The sequence below is a fragment of the Balearica regulorum genome, chromosome 2 (assembly GCF_011004875.1).
Source record: "Balearica regulorum gibbericeps isolate bBalReg1 chromosome 2, bBalReg1.pri, whole genome shotgun sequence".
Lineage (NCBI taxonomy): Eukaryota > Metazoa > Chordata > Aves > Gruiformes > Gruidae > Balearica > Balearica regulorum.
Window position 1 is genome coordinate 129046549 of NC_046185.1, and position 23047 is coordinate 129069595.

General features: G+C 38.3%; 1 protein-coding gene across 3 annotated transcripts in view; it reads left to right on the plus strand.

Moving 5' to 3' along the window:
- TBC1D5 (TBC1 domain family member 5) overlaps positions 1–23047 on the plus strand; it is a 322332-nt gene that overhangs the window by 290810 nt on the left and 8475 nt on the right. For all 3 annotated transcript variants that reach the window (XM_075745858.1, XM_075745859.1, XM_075745860.1), the window contains 3 exons: positions 4768–4867; positions 21503–21582; positions 22340–22516. In XM_075745858.1, coding sequence (XP_075601973.1) covers positions 4768–4867; positions 21503–21582; positions 22340–22516 — 357 coding nt within the window. The remainder of the gene's footprint in view (positions 1–4767; positions 4868–21502; positions 21583–22339; positions 22517–23047) is intronic.

A 23047-nucleotide genomic window follows, 5' to 3' on the forward strand; every position in this document is an offset into this window, starting at 1 on the left:
AAACAGAAACCTCAAAAAGGATTCTTTTGCTTGGACTTCCAGTGTCTCATAGTGTTTCTGAATTGAAGTTCTACCAGTCAGTGCGGTAGCCACACCTCCTGATTTTGCATCATCTGAAAATCTACTCAGTGTACATTCTGTCTTCTCATACGGGCTGCTGATGAAGATACTGAGCAGCGTCTTCATAGGAGTCCATTAGTTACTGTGTGCATTTCCAACCACCAACTGGATATCAAGCCATTGACTCTAGTTTTTGAGCTTGGCGTCTGACCAATTTTCAGCCCACCTACCATCCTTTCATTCAGTCCATACTTTCTCATATTATAAATGGTTAATGCTTTTGGAAATAGGTGTCAAAAGTCTAAATAAAGTAAAAATATATTGCATTCACTCCTCTCCCTTCATCTGCATGACTAGTCATTTCATCATAGTGGGTAACCAGATTGGTCAAGCATGATTTGGTCTTGGTAAATCCTTGTTGACTTTTCTTGACTGTTGTCTCATCCTTTACATGTTGGAAATTGATTCCAAGAGGACATGCTCCACGATTTTTCCAAGGACTAAGGTGAGGCCAACCATCATATAGTTTCTTCAGTCCTCCTTCTCACTGCTTAATTAACCTTTCTCCAGCCATCAAGGATGTCCTGTAATTGCAGTGATTTTTCACGAATGATAGCTAGTGGTGTTGCAGTCACATCATCAGCTGTTTCAGCACCCGTGTGACCCCATGTATTTGAACACATATGGCTTCTGCAGGTGTTCACCAACCTGTTGCCCCCAAACTTTTAGCCATCCCTCTCCTTCCCAAACTGTACATGCAGGATTCTGGGAGCAGACTTTGTGTAAAAAGTGAGAGGCAAAAATGGTATTGGGTGCTGCAGCTTTTTCTGTATCTTCTATCATTATCTTATCTCCCTTAATAAGTAATAGACCTACATTTTTTTTGAACCTCCTTTTGCTGCTCTCATACTTGTAAAATTCCTTCTTGTTACCCTTTAATGTCACCCATTAATTTTAGCTCCACTTGGGTTTTGTCCTTCCTAGTTTCATTCCTGTGCCCTGTTGTGGTTTTACCCCAGCCGGCAGCTGAGCACCACGCAGCCGCTCGTTCACTCCCCCACATCGGGATGGGGGAGAGAATTGGAAAAGTTAAAGTGAGAAAACTCGTGGGTTGAGATAAAGACAGTTTAATAGGTAAAGCAAAAGCCGCGTGCACAAGCAAAGCAAAGCAAGGAATTCATTCACCACTTCCCATGGGCAGGCAGGTGTTCAGCCATCCCCAGGAAAGCAGGGCTCTGTCACACATAACGGTTACTTGGGAGGACAAACGCCATCGCTCCGAACGCCGCCACTCCCCCCCCCCCCCCTTCCCCCAAGCTCCTTGTAAACTGAGCATGACGTCGTATAGTATGGAATATTCCTTTGGTCAGTTTGGGTCACCTGTCCTGGCTGTGTCTCCTCCCAACTTCTTGTGCATCCCCAGCCATCCCGCTGGCAGGGCAGTGCAAGAAGCAGAAAAGGCCTTGGCCCCGTGTAAGCACTGCTCAAGAATAAGTCCATAGAACAAAAACATCTCTATATTATCCGTGCTGTTTCCAGCACAAATCCAAAACATATCCCCACACTAGCTACTATGAAGAAAATCAATCCTCTCAGCTGAAACCAGGACATGCCCAAACAGTGATTCTGTGTTTGTCCTTTGTTTCCTGTCATTGTTTCCACATATGTGCTCTTCATTTCCATCTCCATATATGCTTTTCCCATTTTAGTTCATTAAGAAGCTCTTTACTCAGCCAAATGGACCTTCTGCATACCTCCTCCGTATGTGCTGCTTCCTCATGTATTTCTGGATTAGGTCCCTGTTCCATGGCAAAGTCCTTCTCACTAGATTAGCAAGTCGGTTCACAAAGGTGTTCTTCTCTCTCTTTGCCAGGTAGACCTGTTCTCTGAGTTGTCTTCCCTCACCAAATTGGGTGTCACAAGCAAAATGGTTGAAGCTCGGCTAGTGCCACTGAATATGTAGCCATATGTGCTCTACTGGATACATCTGCTGCTATCCAAGGCTTTTCCCTTTTGCCATAGGATTAAAGAGAAACACCACCAGGATTCGTATCCCTTTCACCCTTGCTCAAGAGCCCTATAGTCACTTTTGAACTGACATGGTATCACATCACCATGTCATTGGTGTCTTCTCCTCTGCTGCCTGGGCCCTGTACCACTTGAGCAGCCCTCCAGCTGCCAGAAGTCACAAGCTTCCATTTTCAACCCTCACAGAAGTGCATGTCTTCTTCTCACTCTGTCTTGCCTTGGTTCCACCTTCTTTGTCTGTTGCATAAGTATTTATTCCTTGAAAGATCCTGTCAATCACCTATTTGTCACCCCCGATGTGATAAAACACACTTGCCTCTTGCAGCTCCTCACCTGCTGCTGCGGCAACTCCAACAGAGCAAACCTCCCTCCAGGGAGGTCACCCTCAGGGGTCCATCTGCACAGAGATTGCCACAGCACTGCGGGTGACAGCCGGCACAGGGGTTATGTCTTGTAACAAGTCATCACCATTTGGGTGTTGTCTTCTTATGCAAACAGCACATCTGGGTCTCTCGTGTCTCAAATGCCAAGTTAACTGTCTTGCTCATTTGCACATCCTGCTGGCAGCGCTCCTTGGTGCCCTTCCTGAAGGTGCCAGATAAGTCAGGAACTCCAAGTGCCTTCACTCAGCCTTGTGCAAGGTTTCACACTTGGCAGGCAAACTCTCGCACTGTCTGTGAGTTCCCAGCCACAGTACCCTCCTCTGTGGGTGCTGGGTCTGCTGAACGTTTCTGCTCCCCGTGCTGGATCCTACTGAGCTGAAAGAGCGGTGGATGTAGTTTGCTCAGGACCAGTCCCACTGGCCAAATGACAAGGTACTGCTGTACAGTTGAAGAGGTTAGTTTCAGAATCTGCCCAAGTGGATAGGGCTGTCCAAAAGCATTGTAAGATCAATTTACTGCAGTTCTGATCCATGGATAAGGAAAAAAAAGTCTGGGAAACATGAAAGTATTTATTATCAGAAGTTAGATTTTCTTACTCACTTGTAGGAGACAAACTGGTTTTCAATTACTGGCTAATGATTTTAGAATTTGATTATGTTATTTTATAGTAAAATACTCAAATATTGTCACCTTTGCCTATTGTACAGGTACGCTTTGGCATGCGCTGGCAATTTAAAATTTGTGGTAGATTATTTCCTGCAATTGCTAGCTGTATGTACTAGGAAAAGGTCTTCTGCAGGGACATGGCTTCATAGAAACATCAATGCAGATAGATAGGCTTGTATAGGCCGTGACAGAACTGCAGACTTCAAGAGATGTAAGTCTTTCAGCAACTATAAATTGGCAATATAAAATCAATCCTTTTGAGGCTTAAGTGATCAAAGTAAGGTTGAATAGAATGAGCTGAGGGTTTATTAATATAAGGAAAAGGCAAAGAAAAATATTTAATGTCTGTAGATTGTAAGGGTGAGGAAAAACTTCTGTTAGTGTAAAGTTTCTTTTGCTTGGCTCTGCCTCTCAGTTTCTGATGGAGAGTAAGATCACTTGTACATTTAAATAAAAATTGATTCATTGTCTTTATTCTAGCTGATCAGTTTTGGATTTTTTTCATTTGAAATGTAATTCAGACTCTAATGTTCAGCAATCTCCATCAAACAAGAGATAGATAAATGAATAAATAAACTGCAAAACTCCTAAGAAAAGCAGGAGGCTAAAAAGTTAGTTTGCCTTTATCTGTTGAATTCAATCACATACTTAAACAAACAAACAAAACCTGCTTAATACAATATGTGACTAAACTTTGAAGGATTTTTTCCAAAGGAGTGGTGAACTTTCTCTGCAGTATGGTCTTCCAAGTCAAGACCGGATGAATTTGTAAACCAGCAAACAAAGGAGTTCAAAGAGGAATTCTTAGCTGAGGTAGTTCCCATTGCTTGGACAGAGCATGTGCATAGATAATAATGTTTCTCCTGGACCTTAAAATCAAGAATCTTTTCTTTAAAATTCATGTTTTAAATTACACTTGATGCATATTTATCAAACATAACTTAATCATTTAGAGTAACTGCTTTATAGTATGTAAATCACAAATATTTTTCACCTAAATATTGCAGAAGACATTGTGTGGAAGTGCAGTTAGCTGAGCATAGAAGTGAAAGTTTTTTTATACAGATAGAGCACAATGTGTCATATAAATAAATATGCCAAAATATATGGTGGTAATGCAACCGTGAAGTATGGCATTAGGTCTCATTAAATGTATGCCTTTAAATAAAAAAAGGAAACTTTCTGAGGTTTCAAAGGAATTTCTGTGGAAATTACTCTGCCAGAAATGAGAATTTTTCTCATTTGGTGAGTTTTTTCAGCCATTGCTCTGGTACTGTGTTTGCACAAGCAAAAACAGGTAGCTAATCCATAAAAGAAATGTGAACGGTTAACCCCTCTTGGATCAATGTAGGCAGATTTTTGTTTGACTCTTTAGAAGGAAAATGAGTAGTATTAGTAAGCATTGAGACATTAAAACCAAACTCTATTTCCATGAAATGGCAAAAGGATTCAAAATTATTTTAATAAATATAGTTGGAAGGTGATTCTCTTTATTGCCAGAATTTTCTCAAGAACAAAGGAATAGGAAAAATTAGAAGATGTCTAAGCATGACAAGGGTTAGCTTACCAGTTTTACTGTGTATCATAGAAAGTTGGGGGGTTTTTAATGCTAATAATCTCTTAATTGTAGGAGGAGGAATTGGAGGCCCAGATTTCATTCCTACAAGGACAACTAAACGACTTGGAAGCCATGTGCAAATATTGTGCAAAAATGATGAACACACATCTCGGTAAGTGCAGTACCCTGTATTAACCTGTACTTCTTTGTGAAGACTCTTTTCATATTTGTATTACAACTAAAATAATATTTATGTAGTACAGTGCATATTATTTTACAAGTCGTGAAGAAAATTGAATTGATGTACCCGGTTGTTCTATCAGATGCTGCCAACCACCATATCTTTATACTGTCATACTTTTAAACCTGGGGATATGTTAGCCGCTGACAATACTAAGAAAAAGGTAGAAGCATTTTAGCACAGATGGCCTTTGTCTGTTCTTAAGATTTCTGGTCCTGCATGAGACGTGCTGGAGCTCACAGCTCACTTTGTAAGCCCGTTTGCAGTTCAGCAGTCCCAGAATGATACTTGACGCAGGCTGTGATAGTTGTATAAATTCATGCACTGTCATTAAATGTAACATCTGCACAATCTATGCTGATCACCTTCATTATGTAAAAATGTGTTACTTTAGGCTGGCTAGTTTGTAATATTTTGCTCAGACCAGGAGAAATATATTAAGGTAGGAGTCAATACATTGGGAACAGAATCAGCAAACACATCAATCTAAAATTTGGCTTATATGTTGCCAAGACAGAGAAAGTAAAGAAAAAGATTCAATCAATTCAGGTATAAATATGCTTAGCTATGCTTTGATAAAAGCAGCATTTTTAAACTGTCTCGAACTGAAGTCCAAAAATTAGTATATTTAGTTATGTGAAAAAGCACTGTTAGTAAGAAATCAGGGCACAACTGCAATAATTTTAAGGTTTATTTATAGCCTGCAACATCACAATCTAAGCAAAATAATTTAAAGGTGAATATTTCAGTGGGCAGAACTAAGTATATACCTCAGTTTGCCAGTCAAAAAGATCCGATGTGAAAGCCATATTATACTTGTATTTTCATTTTCTTTTATGTAAGTTTTTTAGTAGCCACTGTTAGGAGCCTAGGAAAATCTATAAATATTGGTTTGTTTGAAAGTTTGGAATCGCAGGCTTCAAAAGCCAAATGTAAACCTCTAACCCCAACAGCTGTAGTCCGATGCATTATATTGCTTCTCTGAGGGTACATGAGCACTGATGAGACTAGAAGCAAGTGCAAGGGATAAATTATTAGCCACTGAAATGATGGGGGAAAAATTACTGTGTCAAGAAGAAAAGCTGAAGTGTCTTTCCCTTAGGAAAGAGGGATATCAGTTCAAGTACAAGCATTTCCCCAGCTACTGCTCTAGACTAGAGATTAGAATAAAACCAAACAAAGATTCTTGAAGTAGTCTGTTTTTTGGCACTGGATCCATGAAATGAGAGCAAAAGATTTGAGATAATATCCAGCTGTTAAACCCTTACTCCCAAATATATTAGAAACAAAAAACATTCGGAGCCAGTAGTCTCCCGAGAGCATCGTGGAGCCTTTTGTGACCCTCACAGGAGAAGGAAAGCCACCCCCCTATACAGCTTTGGCTGCGGGGATGCACGGGGTGCATCGTGGCACCTCTGCAGTGCTCTCAGAGCCTTCCAGCCTAGTTTCTTCTTCTAAGTCCCACTCCCTGTACATCTTCACAATATTCCCACGCGTCTCGTCAACATCATGGGCTATTAACTTTGTAAATTTGGGTTACACTAATGCATTTAAATCCTATAGAGGTTAACAGTTACGCACAATAAACAGCACAAGACTGAAATACCACCAACCTTCACAGCTTCTGCACTTGTAGCAAACTGATGAGGTTAGGTACCCCCAAATCAGCCAGCAGATGATCCATGGGAAGGCAGGAAAAAAACCACCAGCATTCTTGCTGATGTGACCTGCGCCAAACTCCTTCAGACCTGAAATCTGTCCATCACATTCATCCCAGTGATCTGAGCAGTCATGCCAGCAGGCTGTCCAAGAAAATGGATTCTCTATAGCATCACAGAACACCCCCTCAGGTTTATCTCCAGTGTCTCTCCACTGCTCAGGGCTTCAGGGAATGGCAACAAAATAAAACTCAGAGCGTATCTGGTCATTTCTGGGTTAAAGGAAAAGTTAGCAGAGGCTGCTACTGCACCTGGTCTGATTCTCCCCCAGGTATCTCTTACCCATGAGAATTGCTTCATTTCAGAGACCGCAGAGCAGCTAATGATGTTATATCACTTGTCTTGTAATCTGTCGGGACATTAAATTTCAAGGATATTACTTCTTCCTGTGAGGTTGAGTTTTTCTGACTTCAGCACCCAGCTTTTGGCTCTTGTAGCATTCTTGATAGCAAGGTTGAAAATCCTCCTTTAACTTACCTATACGCAGTGATTAAGTAATCTCTCAACACTGTCTTTGCTGGGTAGGACACTTCAAGATTTATTTTATATGTGTTGCTTTTTCAACCTGATCATTTTTGTGGTCTTCCTTTCAATTCTTCAAGGTTTTCATATGCTTTTTGAAGTGGGTTAATCAGATCAGGATGTGCTGTACCAGCAATGGGCTCAGCAGAGTGGTTACTTAGCAAAAGGAAGGTCATCTCTCTACTCTTATGTGGCATTCCTCCTTTTAAATGTTTTTTAATGCAGCATCACATTAGTGCTCTTTGATACAGTGATAGGTTGAGGTGATAATCCATTGTGACCTTTAAAATTTGGTGAATCACAGCTTTCTAAACTGAGGATTTTATCCTGTAGGAATAATCAGGAAATGTTTATTTCTGCATGTGTTCCTTCCATTTGATTATATTAAAATACACTTCTTGCCATTTGGCTTTTTAGCTGAATAATTTAGGTAACTCTGCAATGTACTCTCTTTTCTTCTACCACTCTAACTGCAGAATTAGCCATCCTACATTTAATAGTTGTCTAAATTATTGATAAAAACATACAGCTGTGTAAAATTTGAGCAGACTTCCAGAACTAATTCCTTTAACATGTTAGACAACATTTTTAAGAATTTTCAATAAATCAGTTTTTTAGTCTAAAAAAGTCCTGCCTTTTAAATTTGAAGAAGTTTAAGGTTCTTATTTTTAAAAACTCTACTTTTTTTTTTTTTTGATTGCCATTTTAAACATTATTTTCAGACTTTATTACTTAACCAATATTCTTTTTCCTGCATTGACTGCATTATATTTGGAGGTCACTTTTCAACAAAACAATATTAATTCAAGCTTATAAAAATGCATATCCAGTGACCATTCACCACAATTATTTAATTGGCACTATAAATCAGACTGTCAAACAATTATAGAATGTTCTTTTTGCAGCTTCCAGTGAAACAATTCAGAATTTTTTGGCCATCTTTTCTCAAGTTCTTTCCCTTACAAGGGGGATCCTCATGGCAGTCGGGGCAGTTACTTCGTAACAGAGATGTCATATGTTGCAGCTCAGAAATTATCAAAAGAGCTATGAAGTCATCTATTCTGTTTTGAATCCCTAGTAATTTATAATCTATTCATATAAATGTAATTATACCAAGTATATTTTTATATGATGCCTTTTTCAACAGTAATTTTGTTCAGTTAAAATCTCAGGCATAATTCTCCTCTTCACCATATACTGATATTGCATTTCTTTACCAAGAGCATTGAATTTCTGTAGGTTTCAGCACATATGTGCTAATACCCAGTTTTCTTTGCACAGAGCATGAGGAAAGACCAGAGGGATGGAACAGTGTTTTTTATTTTGTTCATATATTCAAAGATGCTTTCATTAAACGTTTATGTCCTTCCATAAATAAACCACACAGTGTACCACACAGCAATGACATAATTAACTGCTTGTAATATCAGCAGATGTTACCATGGGAATGAATGATGGTTCCGAAATATTACTACTTAGCGCCATGTGTAGAAATTAGAAATAGGTTTTTGATTATGAAAACAGAGGAAAATCGTTCTGTGATCTTTGTTTCCTTCTTAGGGCTGTGCATTAGAAAGAGCTTTACTTTTCTTCCCCCTCTCCCTTAGCCACTGAAGAACTGCTAAGGTGGAATGCCTTTTAATGCTCCAAGGACAAATGTTGAAATTTTTATATGTAAGATGACCAGACAGGAAAAAAGATTTTACTTCTGTTCCCACCCTTTTTCACAAGCTTGTCAGAGCTTTCAAAAAAAAAAATAATAATAATCCTGTGTTCAATTTTTCCATTAATAAAATGAAGATACATCCAATCTTGTAAGCCTGTCCTGCAGCTTTCTTCACGATATAAATGCAGAATGTTACTCAGCTGGTAGCGGAAAAGTATAGCTGCCCTAGCTATTACTACTCTAGCATCATTACAAATACATTTTCTTGATGTTACTTTTTCACATACAGTGGCCTTTTCCGGGAAATAAAACTGTCCCTGGTGTGTTCAATAATATGGTAATGTTCTTCAGCATTTTTCTTTCTGTGAGGGACTTTTCTGTTAGTGCACATAAATACCTCAAGGTTTAATGATTCAGAAAGCCATAACATACCACTTAAGTATTACAATATTATAACCTGTCATAATGTTATTTACTTTTTGAAGAATTTTTATTGTTTCCTTCTTTCTTTCACTATGTGGAAAGAAAAGCATCAAGCTATCAAGTGCATCCAGAAGATTTTCCCTGGTACATGTGATCTCTGTCTGAGGTCTTAGAGCAGATCATGAATGATTTAAGAGACAGGTACCCAAACATCACTCAGAGAGCCCCACTGTATCTGCTGGAAGGCTCCTCACTTGTCCTTCATATTTGACATGGAACTGAGTTTGAGGTGTTAGTTCAACAGGAAGTCAACTGGAGGGTCTCGAAGAGCAAAGCTTCATTACGTCCCAGGCTCAAGCCAAGACAATGTCATTAAATGGCAGTTCAAGTGACACCAGTTAATGACACTGCCATCTGACACCATCTGCTATCCTAGTTTCTTTAGGATTTGGAGCATGTCGGCACTGGCCCAGGATTAAAGCACAGCCTCTTAACAAAAAGTAAATCAAAACCCTGGAGAAGTATCAATTCTCCATAGGCAAGCACTAATATGAGAGATTGTGAAAGATGTTTATGAGCTTGCCAGTTTTGTTCCAGAGAGAAAAGTGCTGGATTTTAAAATGTCGCCTGTTTATAAGGGACAGGAACCAATCCATCACTGTTCTCTGAGACAGAAGAACCTACCATTTGTTGCCAACAGGGATGTAGTTTCAGACCTCCAAGTATGTGAGAGTTTACCAAATAATTACACATGTAGCACAGGAAGTCCTTTTCACAAGAGGCAATTTAAAGGAACATTGGTTCAGTATTAACTTGGATATGGGGATCTTTATATTCTTTTTTGATGGGCAGTTTATCAGGTTATGAAAGTAGAGAAACTAAGGTCATTCCACACTTGCTTTTGTTTAAGGGCAGCACTATGTAAATGCCAAAGGTTGCTTCCCCAGCTAGCTGAGATTCAGAGGCAATTTAAGTGCTTTCTCACAGCACAGAGCCTCAGCTAATAAGCCCTGCGGACTCATACCAGTTCTGCAGAGAGTTAGCTCACAGGGTTCTGCACAACACCCTGGAAATATGTGCAAAGGTACCCACTTATACAGAAGAAACACAAGTCTGCCTGGATTTATTAACTTCATCTTCATACCAGTACTGCCACACTTGAGCCAGCTGCTAGAGAGACGTTCAGGTGGGTCTCAGAAACACGATGCTCAATAACCACATTTTTAAATCACTTCTTGTCTTGGAGGCAACATTACAAAAAAACTTTTGGCTCTGACCCGCATCTAGTAAGTTTATGCTTAAGCATGCTGGATCCGCTAAGCCAAAGCAAATAAATCCTTCTCTGAGCTACCCATACAGGGCTGGTTGGGTTGTCCTTACGGTGCATTTTCTAATGTGACTTCTACTATCTGTAATAGGTTGCTGTGTCCTTCACCAGTATTCCAGTACATCTTTGCCCCGCCAGTGTGGATTATGGAAAAAATATGAAAAGATGAAGCTTTCTTTTCCCTGTTCTTCTAAACACCACCAGCATTCTGTCACTGAAATGACATGCCAGCTCTCGGCTTTCATAGGTAGCCTGTAGATAACTCTACATATTTACAAAATGCCCAGAAGTTATGGCATCACAGTAACAAAAAAATGAAAGCTAGTCTTTTGAGAGCTCTTTGGATGGGATGACAGGACGTGTCCCTGCCACAGCCATCAGGCAATGCTGGCAGTTGTGGGACTCACAGATCTCCCAGACAAATCGTATTTGGAAGACTCATTAAACACAGTTCAAAGCCTCCTTTTCACTGTGATTATTGCAAACACCATGAGCAAGGAAGGAAAAATATAAAAATACAGGAATAAAAACTTACAGGATATAGTTGCTAGTATGACTTTAGTTGTGTGTGAAATTAATAGCACCTTTAAAGGCTTAATTAGACTGACTTCATCCATCCCTCCTTTAACAGTGAATACAATTGTTGCGAGGATGCATTTCATTCTAAACATCATTTTCAATGGGGGAGGGAGAGAATAAAGTTGGTTGCGCATTATTTAGAGGCTGATATATTGCCCAACATAGATCTGGATGCAGTACTTGTAAAATGTATGCAAGATAGTATTGAATTCTTGTTTTATCTATTATGTGATGAGTAGAAAGGTTATGACATTTTTGTAAGGATAAAAATGAAATGGAAATTATTCTGCTGCTGTCGGTTGAAATGAAATACTTCATCATTTGTTGAGGTAGTAAGTGTGTTAAATGAGTTCTCTTATGCTTGGGACATAAATAAAATAGCCATAGTTTATAAACGCAGTCTGATTAGAAAAGCTGTAAGTAAAAAAGGTCACATCAAACACAGCCTCGTGAGCCTAACGGGATTGCCCCTTTGGTTAAGAATAAAAATGTAAAATAACCTGTAAAAGCAGCTTATAAATAGAGAACATTAACAAATTTATTAAACCAAATACAGGAATGGTTACTGGGAAACAGATATGTGTTGTATAGCATAACTTTCAGATTCTCACTTCTGGTCATGCTATATATATGTAGGAATAAAAAAAGTGTAATTCTTCATGCCCCATGAATTTAAAACAAATATCTTTCAAAATCTCTTTTTGTCTCTTGAGGGTAACTCTTAAGGTCAAAAACACACAGTTCAGCTGATAGACAGCTGCTTTCTTTTTACAACAACTGTACCAATCCTGAAAGTCCAGCTGTGGTAGCACCTACAAACCTGGCACCTACATCCTGCAATCTGGATGAAAAGGAGATTAAAATGATGAAGCTTATGCATTCCATCATTACCTAAATTAACACCTTTCTCTGCAAGTTTCAGCATATTCCTGTCACGGTGTTTACTTTTCCATCAGCTTCTTGCTTCCTTCCATTTGTCAGCAGCACATCTCCCTGCTGCTGACGGCCACTGACAGTCAATCCTTTCCTTCCCAGCATCCTTTAGGAAGTGATTTCTCTTCCAATGTCAGTGTTAGAGGAATAAGGCCTTGTCAGAAGCTAAATTCTGGCATGACTGAATTGTTAATTTCCCCATTCTTTTCATAAAGATCTTTGGTATTCTCACAGCTGAACCTTACCATAGTTACTGTTTTGCTTATTAATATATTCTTCAAGACCCACCTTTAATTTAAATCATTATATCTATGTTGTAACCAGCCAGGTCAGCAAGGGCATATATGATACATTTCTTTTGCTCTTCACACTTTGTTCAGCCTTTCATGTTCAGAATACATGTCATCGTTAGAGGAAGGGCACACAGCTACTTGAATGATCCCAGACAACCGTTTTTACTGAAGAGGACTCCAGTAAGCAGACAGACCAGGTGACATGGAAAAGTTCCCATCTTTCCCATCATCCAGAGCAGCAGCATGACTCACAACTGTACAGAGGTAGCAAACAGAAAACCAGTACATTTATCAAAACTGCACAAGACATTCGAAAGTTCAGGGCACAAAATTGAGGCAAACGGAGGAAAATGGCGTTCCTTTAACATGCGTTTCTAACTATTTCTGTTAATGTGAAGGTAATCACACTTCATGGCTTAGGTTCACTTGCTATGGTTTAGGTTCACTTGCTTTTCAGCTACAATTTCGGCACAAATCCAGCACTACTGTCAGTCATGCATTCCTAAGGACTTCTGAGTAAGTGGTACAAATATGTCTCAGAGCTCACAATATCTTTTTTTTTTTAAACTAGTTTAATTTACACTAGTCAAAGCTAGTGTAAATTACAATGTCTTCTACTAAGCAAATTAATTTATTTCTGACATCCAACTTCTGAGGCAATAAAACAGAAATTGCAGTTGTCTTATGCAAAACCCAAATGCACTCCATGCTAACTTCAAAAGTCTTTAATAGCGTAACACTGATTTTAGGAGTACTGCCCCATCTTCCTCATGGTAAGTTTGACACTAATATGCTCTTCTATTACAGAAATGTCATAGGTTAGAAACAAAAGTTTGTAATGAACAGAGAGAATATAGTTAATAGCCTGAGATTTCTTAAATGAAGGAATAACCACAGGGTAATCCTAAAAGTCTGAAAAAAACACACAAAAAAAAAAAAGTTATACAATACATGTGAGTAACACAAAATAGCTTGAATGATACAGTGGGGTTTATAAATCACCCTCATTCCTTCCTCCCTGCCTCCTGGAGATGGCACTTCAAGTAAGTGTCTTTGCTCTATCAACCTCTATCCTTAAAGAGAACTGAAAAGTCATATAGTTGTAGTCAGGATCCATAATTTCTTTGCTTACGCTACTTGAAAATTCAAAGCGCTTGTTTCAAACTGCGTATTCCTTCCTAATAAAGAGTAGTCTTTAGTGTCAATGCTTTAGCTTTTCTTCCATCTTAGAATAGCTGTAGGAAACATACTATTTACTGAGCAGCAGCCCAAATAATTACATTAGTAACATGTATTGGATGTGTGTACCATGAGAATGGCAGCGCAATTTCACCAACCTCGTAGCGCAGAAAAGCATGGATGTTTTTCAATTGAGAAATGTAAACTAACCTTTTGCATGCAATATTTTAACCAATAAATGTCCAGTATATTGCTATGTACATAGACAAAACTTGCACAGACTAAAATCAACACACTCCCTCAATACAAGTTATTCAGTTATGGCTATTAAAAGTCAATTACCCAGGTAAATATCTAAACAATTTAATGTTGATGTACCTGATCCAAAATTCAGAAGTTGTCTGAGGAGTTAATATACATTCTTTGACCCTCACTCTTTCAAGAATGAGGTATGCAACAGTAGCCTTTTATAATAAAGTCTTTACAGTGGAAAAAGAGCGTAAAATGCAACAGGGTATAACTTCTCTTATAGAAATAACCAGATGCATAATGCTTTACCATCACATGAGTTTCTCCATACAGGTCAAACACTAAAGCTAACTGGAATGAAATAATTTGTATGCTTAATTATTTCCATAGATCCTCACCGTAAGCAATTAGGTTTGATAGCACAGTAGAAACTAATAACTGCAACAGTGTTTTTCATACAGATAATAAAAACTCTAAACAATGATCAATTAAAGGAAAATACATAGTAATATATTCTGAAGTATTTATTAACGCAGGCTGAGATAACATCATAATTCTATACTGGAGAAAATTATCTCATAGAAAGCTTTAAAAATGGCTTTCACAGTTTGTTGTCATTTATTCTATATATGACATGCATCATAGAAAATCCCTTAAGAATGTTTTAAATGGAACTTCAGGCATTTATGGATGTTTGCTTTCAAAACTCTCAATATATCCAGGTTTTTATGTAGCATTTACCACAATAGTGTTTGAGTCTCGTAAAATCTTCTGCTTGTAAAATCAGAAACCATTTTAATGAGTTCAGCCATAGAAGTGGTTGAAAACCTTACGTTTTCAAAATCTCTACATGATCTACAATAACTGCCTTTTACACAACCATAGCAATTTTAAGATGTAATGTCTGCAATCTACTGCAGTATGAAGGAAGTGTTTAGATCATAAGGAAGTGAAAATGTATAGTTTCCCCTTAGGAAAGATTTAAGTTTCTCATGGCTATTAAGTTTGTCACTTATGCAGAACGAATTCTCATTTGCTTGTCACTTCACACCAGAGTAATTTTTCTATTTATAGTGAATGTAAACAGCAACAGGAGGAGAGCAATTCTGCAGGAGGAAAGAGAGGAAAAAAACTTGCTTTGAACTTTAATAAAAATATTTTGCTTGGCGATGCTCAGAGGCCAGTGGTCCTAGTAGGTGTTTGTAGTCATGGGTAAAGAGTTTCAGTGAGCAGAATGCAGATGGAGGAATAAGGAGCACATGAAACAATAGCTACTACACAGATGTCATTTGTCTTAACAATGATCAGCACTGTACATTCTTGTAAGGAGTGTGGGGTGGTACAGTCTATCATCATCATCAGGGTCAAAATTTCTCAAAAAAATTAGTTCTGGATAGGAAGAGCACGCTCTGATCACCTGCCATGGGAAGCACAGTGTCTGTACTCATTTATATTCTTTTTGAAAGCATGGGATGTCCGGGAATAGACTCTTGTCCCAGTACACCCTGGCACTGACACAGACGTAAGGTATATGTTAAGCATGATTTGCTTATCATGTGTAAATTAGATTTCATAGTTAAGAGTTGATCTTGCCTTTGAGCAAGGGATGGACAAAATGACTTCATGACCCTACCAACCTCATTTTCTGTACATCTGAGATTCTGTGCATTGCTGTGAGTTGATGATTAGTGACTTTTTACCACATATTTCTCTGATGTCACAAGCATTACCACACATTAAATATTGATAAAGTGTTGGTGCTCCACACATCACACATGGATCAGAAGTATATACTATATAAATACCTAATTTATATTAAAACATTTTAAAGAATGCAGTACTCGACAAAGAATTTAATGCTTCAGAATTTTAAGATCCTTAGAATCTTCAACACTCGAATGTTGCTAAGTGATGCTTTTAATAGAATGTGTAATTGTTACAATGAGTTGACATTCACAATGAGATAGATAAATGAAAGTTAAGCTATTTTGTGGTGTTGCCTTCATCAACACTTAGATCACAAACTCTATTGTTTGAGAAGGAAATTTAACTCCTCTCATTTGTATTTTTAATGCTGGAAAGAAAATGCAGTATTTGGAAACATCCAATAATAAACTGCATTATTAAACCGCAATATTACTGTGACATACAGTGTAGTCTTTCTAGAAAGGCCACAAACCACTGTTAAGTTCTGTCCAATTTTAAGGAGAGCGCATGTTTTCCTCCTCAAAGTCCAATCAAGTTCAAGTAAGAAAGAAGTATTTGTTATGAAAAGAGAGAAAAATTGATTATCAGACACTAAATTCCCAGTCCATCCTTCCAGCCCTCTAATGTTAGTGAAAAAGCAGTCTTGCTGCCACTTGTATACTGTGCAGGAAATGTTGGAAGCATTTTCTGTAAACCCTGATTTCATAAAAATGAACCTACAAAAGGACTGGAGCATGAGTCCAGAGAGTTGACTGTGCCTTGACATCTATGGGAACCTTGGGATTTTTTTGCTTTTCTTTTATGGAAAAATAAGGAGGTGAAGTAATACACTCAGTTCTCCCCTTAGTGCTGCTTACCTTGGCAGTGAGAAGGTACTTTTGCATTCGGAGTTCGAGCTGTCTTCTCAATAGTGGAAAGCAAGGGTGAAAAAAGTCAATTTAACATGATTCTGGCACTGTCGATTGTTCACAAGTCATTGATCAGGAACTAGTAGTAGAAAGGCAGCATTCATAATAAAGCTTGCAGCTATTTCGAGTTGGCTCCTCTCAGCAGGAGTCATCTTCCTGGAAAGGCCCCACAGAGACCAGTTTAAAATAGATACTATTAGGAGAGAGATGCACTGCAAAAAGGCAGCGGTACAGGAGAAAACAACCTAAGAGAACAAGGACATTAAAGTTATTCTCGGGTTCAGTTTTCTTCACCTCCATCTGATTTAGTGTCGTATAAAGTTAAGTCCGTGTTGTGCCTTCATGCTGCAGGGCTGTAGCGCTGCCTGTGTCCCACTTCTCTGGTGGAAGCGAAGAGGCACAGGTCTGTCTTCTAGATGGACGGGCACGAAGGGATGCCTGAGAGGACCTTGTCTACAGCAGACTAGTTTTCCCACTCATTTAACACAGCTCTGAGTGGGTTTCTTGCAGAAACTGTATTGAATGTGTGCAAACTTTTCAGTGAGAGTTAATTTGCTTAGTAAGCCTCTAAAATAATTAGGCCAAGCCTAACAGCTTTTCCACATTCAGAGAGGAAAGTTTTGAACAGCCCCTTTCCCTGGCTATGGAACTCGGCAGTGACTCCACACACCATCGTGCAATATGTAGCAGTTCAGTCATCAAAGAGCATAAGCTTTCTCTAATTTTCCTGCTAGGAACTGCCGTGGATTATTTTCCTCTTTCATCTCTGTACAGAGGATGATAGCATATCTTCAGTTTAAATTTCAGAAATTAAGTTAGGGAGAGAAAAAAGAAGTCTTGATTTTTTAAAAATACTTCTACAGTGAGTTTGCACGTGAACTTGTTTACAGTTTGGGATAACCGTAAGAACAAGAAATGAGAAATGTATTTCATCTTAATTCTTAGCTGTTTCACCTAGCTTGTTGCTGCCCAAATCACTACTTAATACATTGTTTTTCTCTATTTTGTAGAAAAGAAGAACAAGAATGCAATCATTTGCATGTTATGCCTCTGTAGTTATAGTTGACTTTAAAGTATATCAAGGCAGCTGATCACAGTCTTGCTGAGGAAGTAGTTATTGATTTACTGATCTAGGATCTATGAAATTAATCTGCTCATTAGACAATAAGCACCCAAAATTAATTCTAATCAATTATATAAAAGGTATCCCTTGGGTTGTGAGTCTTGTTTGAGGGCAGCCATAATGGTGGATAACATTGCTGACTTCTGAAGGGACCAACTGGTTTTACAGCTCCAGTATTTCTGAGGCTTAGTCAAGAGTACAGTTAGGGTATGACAGTTCATTTTGTGAAACTTAGAGGTTTGTTAGTACCATGTTAAAACAAATCCAGACTCATGTAATGGCTGTCTGGGATCTTCTACATCTCACAGCAGTGCGCTCACCACCAGGTGACCGGTTGCAAAATTCACCTTTTGTTTTCCTCCGGTAAGAACTTCACTGAAACAGAAATACTTTCTTTTTCAGCAGAAAGCATTTGGCATCAGCTAATGAAATCTTGATGAAAGGAAGAAAAAAAAAAAAAAACAAAACCAAATAAAGGTATCCAGAAATATTTGACCTTAGCCTTACTCTCCTAAATACCATAGGTTTTTAACTTTTGAATGACAACAGCTATCCCAATAAGACAGATATTTGTAGCATAGACTCAAACTGGACTGGGTTTTGAATAATGTAGAAATTGCATAATCTTTTTTTTATTCATTGTGTCAATGTTTGTTTTACAGATAGGAAAATTTTTTCATTTCCTAATGGTATCTGCATTTCAAAAATATGTTTATTTTATAAAAAATACATTAATTAAAGCAGTGAGGTACTGATATAGAACATCAGATAAGGAAAAAAATATCATTATATGGCCAATTTATTTACATACATAAAGCACTTCTCTCAAATATAGTAAAATCTCACATGAAGGAAGAATAATTAAATGATACATCTCAGCTTAATGTCAAAGTCCTTCAGCTGAGCAATACCATATCAAATATGCTTCCTAGCACTCTTAACGGAGCTAGTGTTTTTAAAAGTTTTTACAGTTAGAAAGGTATCTTTTGAGATTCAGACGGGTAAAATAAAAAGCTTCTGTCTGCACTTGAGAAAGAAAGATCCATTGCCAATTCCACAGGGAAACCTTCATTCTGTTTCATTGAATTAGAGAAAGACAATTTATGACCTTGTGTCACAACTGTTACTTACTGGTGGGGAGAGCGGCTGATTACAGTGATTTGCATCTTGGGGCATTTTTCTGGGTTAAGTGGAAGTGTGCTCTTTGAGTCTAAAATTGTGTCTTAGAGCAAACTCCAAGTGGAATTTTTTCCAAAATACATTTTAGTGATTTTAACTGATTCAAAATAATAGACCTTATATATTCAGGACATATGTCATAATGTACTTTAAAGATATTGCAAATTGAAACAAAAATGTGAGAAGTACAGCAGTTCAGTATTAGAAAATTTTGCTGTATTTCCAACCTTTTTTCTTTTAATCTTTTTTTTCTCTGAAACTAATACTAAAATCTGTTATTAATCTTGCTAAAGTAAATATATGATGATAGGAACATTTTTATTAATTTTTACTGCTGCCTTACTATCATCGTTCCATTCATAAGTTCTTAGGAATTTCTCAACGTACTGGCTCTTCAAACACAGTTACAGCTGGATTTGTAGCGATGACAGATTCTTTTCCATTGTTTTGAAATACTGACTTATATCTCTAAAGAACAGAAATAATAGTAGATTACTTCCACATCATGTGGAATACCTTTCAGGTTTTGTTGTCTCGCTTTTAGCTTCCTGATTTTTTAGTTTTCCCTCATTTGGTCTTCAGCAGGTTGGAGGGTTGTTTTGAATTATTTTCTTAGTCCCTCTGCTTAGTCAGTTTGCATACCTTAGTTTTTCAATGTATGGGTTTAATTTATGTGGGGATCAAACACTATAGAAATGCTTTTCTTTCTAATACTGTGAAATGGAAAAGACAGTTGAATTCAGTGATTCAGTCTGTCATTAGGTATTGCTTTCCTGCCTATGAAGACTTTGGACTTCTGATGTTTCAAGTTCTGAACCTTTTAAAAGTAGGAAATCATGCATTGTTTGTTAAACAGTGGAAATCAGGATCTAAAGTATTATTTTATAAATAAATATTAATATCTTTTATTTACCACATTGAGAGACTAAACAATTTAGATGTAAAATGTGAAAAGGCACGTAAAATGTTGAATTAATTATGCTTTCTCTCAATTCATGATGCTACCTATTTCCAGAAAGATCTAGTTTTATATTATTTCTAGCCTTCATAATGCAGTGTCTTTCTGATGTAAGATTTATGCTAGACATTGTTCAATTTTACTACATTTGACTTCATTGCTGCAGGACACTGCTGCTGTAATACAGTAAATAATGACTGCTAAATAATGTAAACATGGATCTCCTTGTTCAGATAGGCTGCTAACTCAAAGCTGAGTTATCCTACCCCACTGTTGCTCGTGACCTTGATCACACCACTTTTCATGGACTCTTGTCATCTATTGCTGTTCGTGGCTCTAGCCTCTTTCATGTCTTCTACTTTTCAGATTGCTTCTTTAGTGGTTCATTTAGTGGTTAGGCTTGGATCCTTTCTCCTCTTTGCCCTTTCCATTCTTCATTTATACCCTTTACTCATTTCTGGCCCACACAAACTTCTATGTTTATATATGGGTTTTAAATCCACCTCTCTACTTTTAATCTTTCTTCTTGTCCAGTCTCCCACATCTCATTCTTTTGCTGTTTATTCTGTAAACACAAAACTTGGGCCAAATTGCTCAATGTTTTTACTTGAAACTTCATGTTGTGTCAAAGTTGGCAGTGTCATCGTATTTGTCCTCGTCTGTGACAACAGTTTCATTTTTTCACTGGTTTGGGCGCTGAACATGTAGAATGTTTTTAAAAACAAACAAATGCAATGCAGGTGTGGGTTAATGGTACAAAGCTCTAATTGTGAAGTGCCTGGGGTACAGATATTCATGAGCAGCAAAGCGTTGTTCCCAAATGAGTGTCACTGAGGGATTTGGGCTCAGCTCTGTCTATGTAGGACAGGAGTGGCACAAAAGAATACCCTTTTGTTTTCAGGTGACAGACACCATCTCATTCTGTAAATCTGTCACTAGGAACCGTTGCTTGTTTTCTTAAAGAATTGAGGAGGAGGGTAGGAGCTAGGAGGCTGGAGAAGGACCTGGCATAGTTTTAAGAGTCTGCAAAGCCATTGGAGCTATGGTTTTTCTGGGCTGGTTTGGACTGCAGCATTGCCTGGGGTTTCCCTGACACAGGGAAGAGCAGCACAGCTCCAGCTCCAATGTGTTAGCCAGCCTCCAGCCCTGACTCCTGCAAACACCTTATACCACATTATTAGATGCATCCTTTGAGGATAGCACTGCAGGTATGGAAGGCAGGTGTCTTCCAAAGTGATGGTATTGCACTGCTCTTTCTGTCAAACAAATTTTGCTCAGCCCTGGGTCTTTTACCTAAAAGAAAAGATTGGAAAGGGAATGAAACTTTCAGTCCTTTCATAAAGAAGAGCATTCTAGCATCTGTGGTGGCCACAGGATCAAGATGAAGATTGCTGAGCTCCTATCCTAACCCTTTCTGCAAGCTGCAGCAGATTCCTGTAAATGTTCATGCATATTTTCCAAAGCATTTACAGGCTCAAAGATGTATGTAATTCCGTTAGCCACAGAGGCTGGTATTTTCTTCTAGGGGCCAGCAGTAGCCTGAGTCCATCGGTTCAGTGGGTCAGTAGAAGTCCCGCAGCAGCACGGCATTGCTGGAGGCCTCCTGGCAGCGGTGCCAGGCTTGGGCTGGCCTCACCTCCACAGCTAATAAGGATGTCAACCTCTAGGTCTGTGAGCGAAATTGTGTTTGCAGGTCACAGGATTTTGTTGTGAGAACAATAAGTCACTGGTAAGTTGGCAGCACGTTAGAGATTATATAGTGATTATTCTCTCTTTACCTTTTTTTTCTTTGGATGTTGCAGGAAATATTCAGGAAGTCATATTACAAGAACACTTGGAAAAAGAAGATGAAATTCTGGTTTCCTTGGCTGGTTTGAAGCAGGTATAACTATTGCTTAACTTAACCTTCTTGTATCCACCAGTGCTATTAATCCTTTTTTTTTTTTTTTTCCTTTCTTATTCTTTTCGTATACTGCTGTTTTGTCTTGTAGCTCTTTTACTAATACTAATGCATCAAGCATTGTGGCATACTTTTATTTCAAAAGGTAAAACGCAGCTATAAAGAATTCAAATGACTTGCACGGTATTTGCTCCCTGAAAAGTTATGGAGGCCTCAAACCAGAACTGAGGCAGTGCGACAGCAAGCTCTGGACTTAAGCCACACCATCATTTTTCTTAATGCAAAATGTACATGCTAGGCAATAATCATGCCTATGTCCCCATTATTTAAATGGGACGACACTTGAATGTCATTGAATTAAAAGAAGAAATACAACGTACGTAAAATGAGAATGCTGCTGAGCATCTGTAGCTCTGATTATAATGTCCTCTGCTCCCTCAAAATACGTTTTATCAGAAACGATGTGGCATATGTTAAATCTATAACAAGGTAGGAAATAATCTTAACAGTTTCTCTTTAGATTTCTTGGATACTTGTTTTCCAGACTCTGGTACAAGCACATTTCACTGATACTTATGTGTCTAGCCAATATAGATATGAATATTGACTTGCTCCCTATCTCTTCAAAGCAAATATTTTTGGGAAATGGTATATGAAGGCATACTGCACAGAGCTTTAGAAAATTTAGAATTCCTCCAAATTTCTAACCTACATTCTTTTCCATCCCATACAACAACAGATCAAGGACATCTTGAAAGGTTCCCTGCGTTTCAACCAGAGCCAGCTGGAAGCTGAAGAAAATGAGCAAATCACGATCGCCGATGATCATTACTGTTCCAACAGTCAGAACAAGGGGACCAGTGATGTCCTAAAGGGACCTGTTATGACAAAACAACAGTTCATCTCAGGACGACAGGTAAAATAAAAATATCTCAAACAGGTCATTGATGGAATTAGTCTGGTATTTTTTGGAGACTTTCTTTAGCGTCTCCAGACGTTACACGGGAACACACCAGCATTCCTGGTGCATATGGAGCCATCCTTAAAAGTTTCTCTCTAACTACTGTCCTAATCCCATCAATTATTTTTATTGTAGCCTTAGGCTGTACACACAGATTTTTAAGTCTAAGTGTTGCGCAGCGTTTGGGGGTTTCCTCTTTCAGATTGTTGAATCACAGAACGGCGGATTAATTTCCTACAAAAACATGTAAAAACTGGAGGCAAATGTTCCCATATCAATTGATTATTCTCACTGTCCTTGTCCTCCAGAATCCCATTATGTAAGAGCCGATTATCTGCATTGCAGTGTATCCATGGCCAGTGCCAAAAAGGGAAATAGCGAGGAGGTGGCTTTTACCTTCTACTCCATTGAACTGGCTTTCTCCTTGAATCAGTAAACAATGTTTTCACATCCAAAGCGTACAGTCACAGGAGAAGTTCACACACA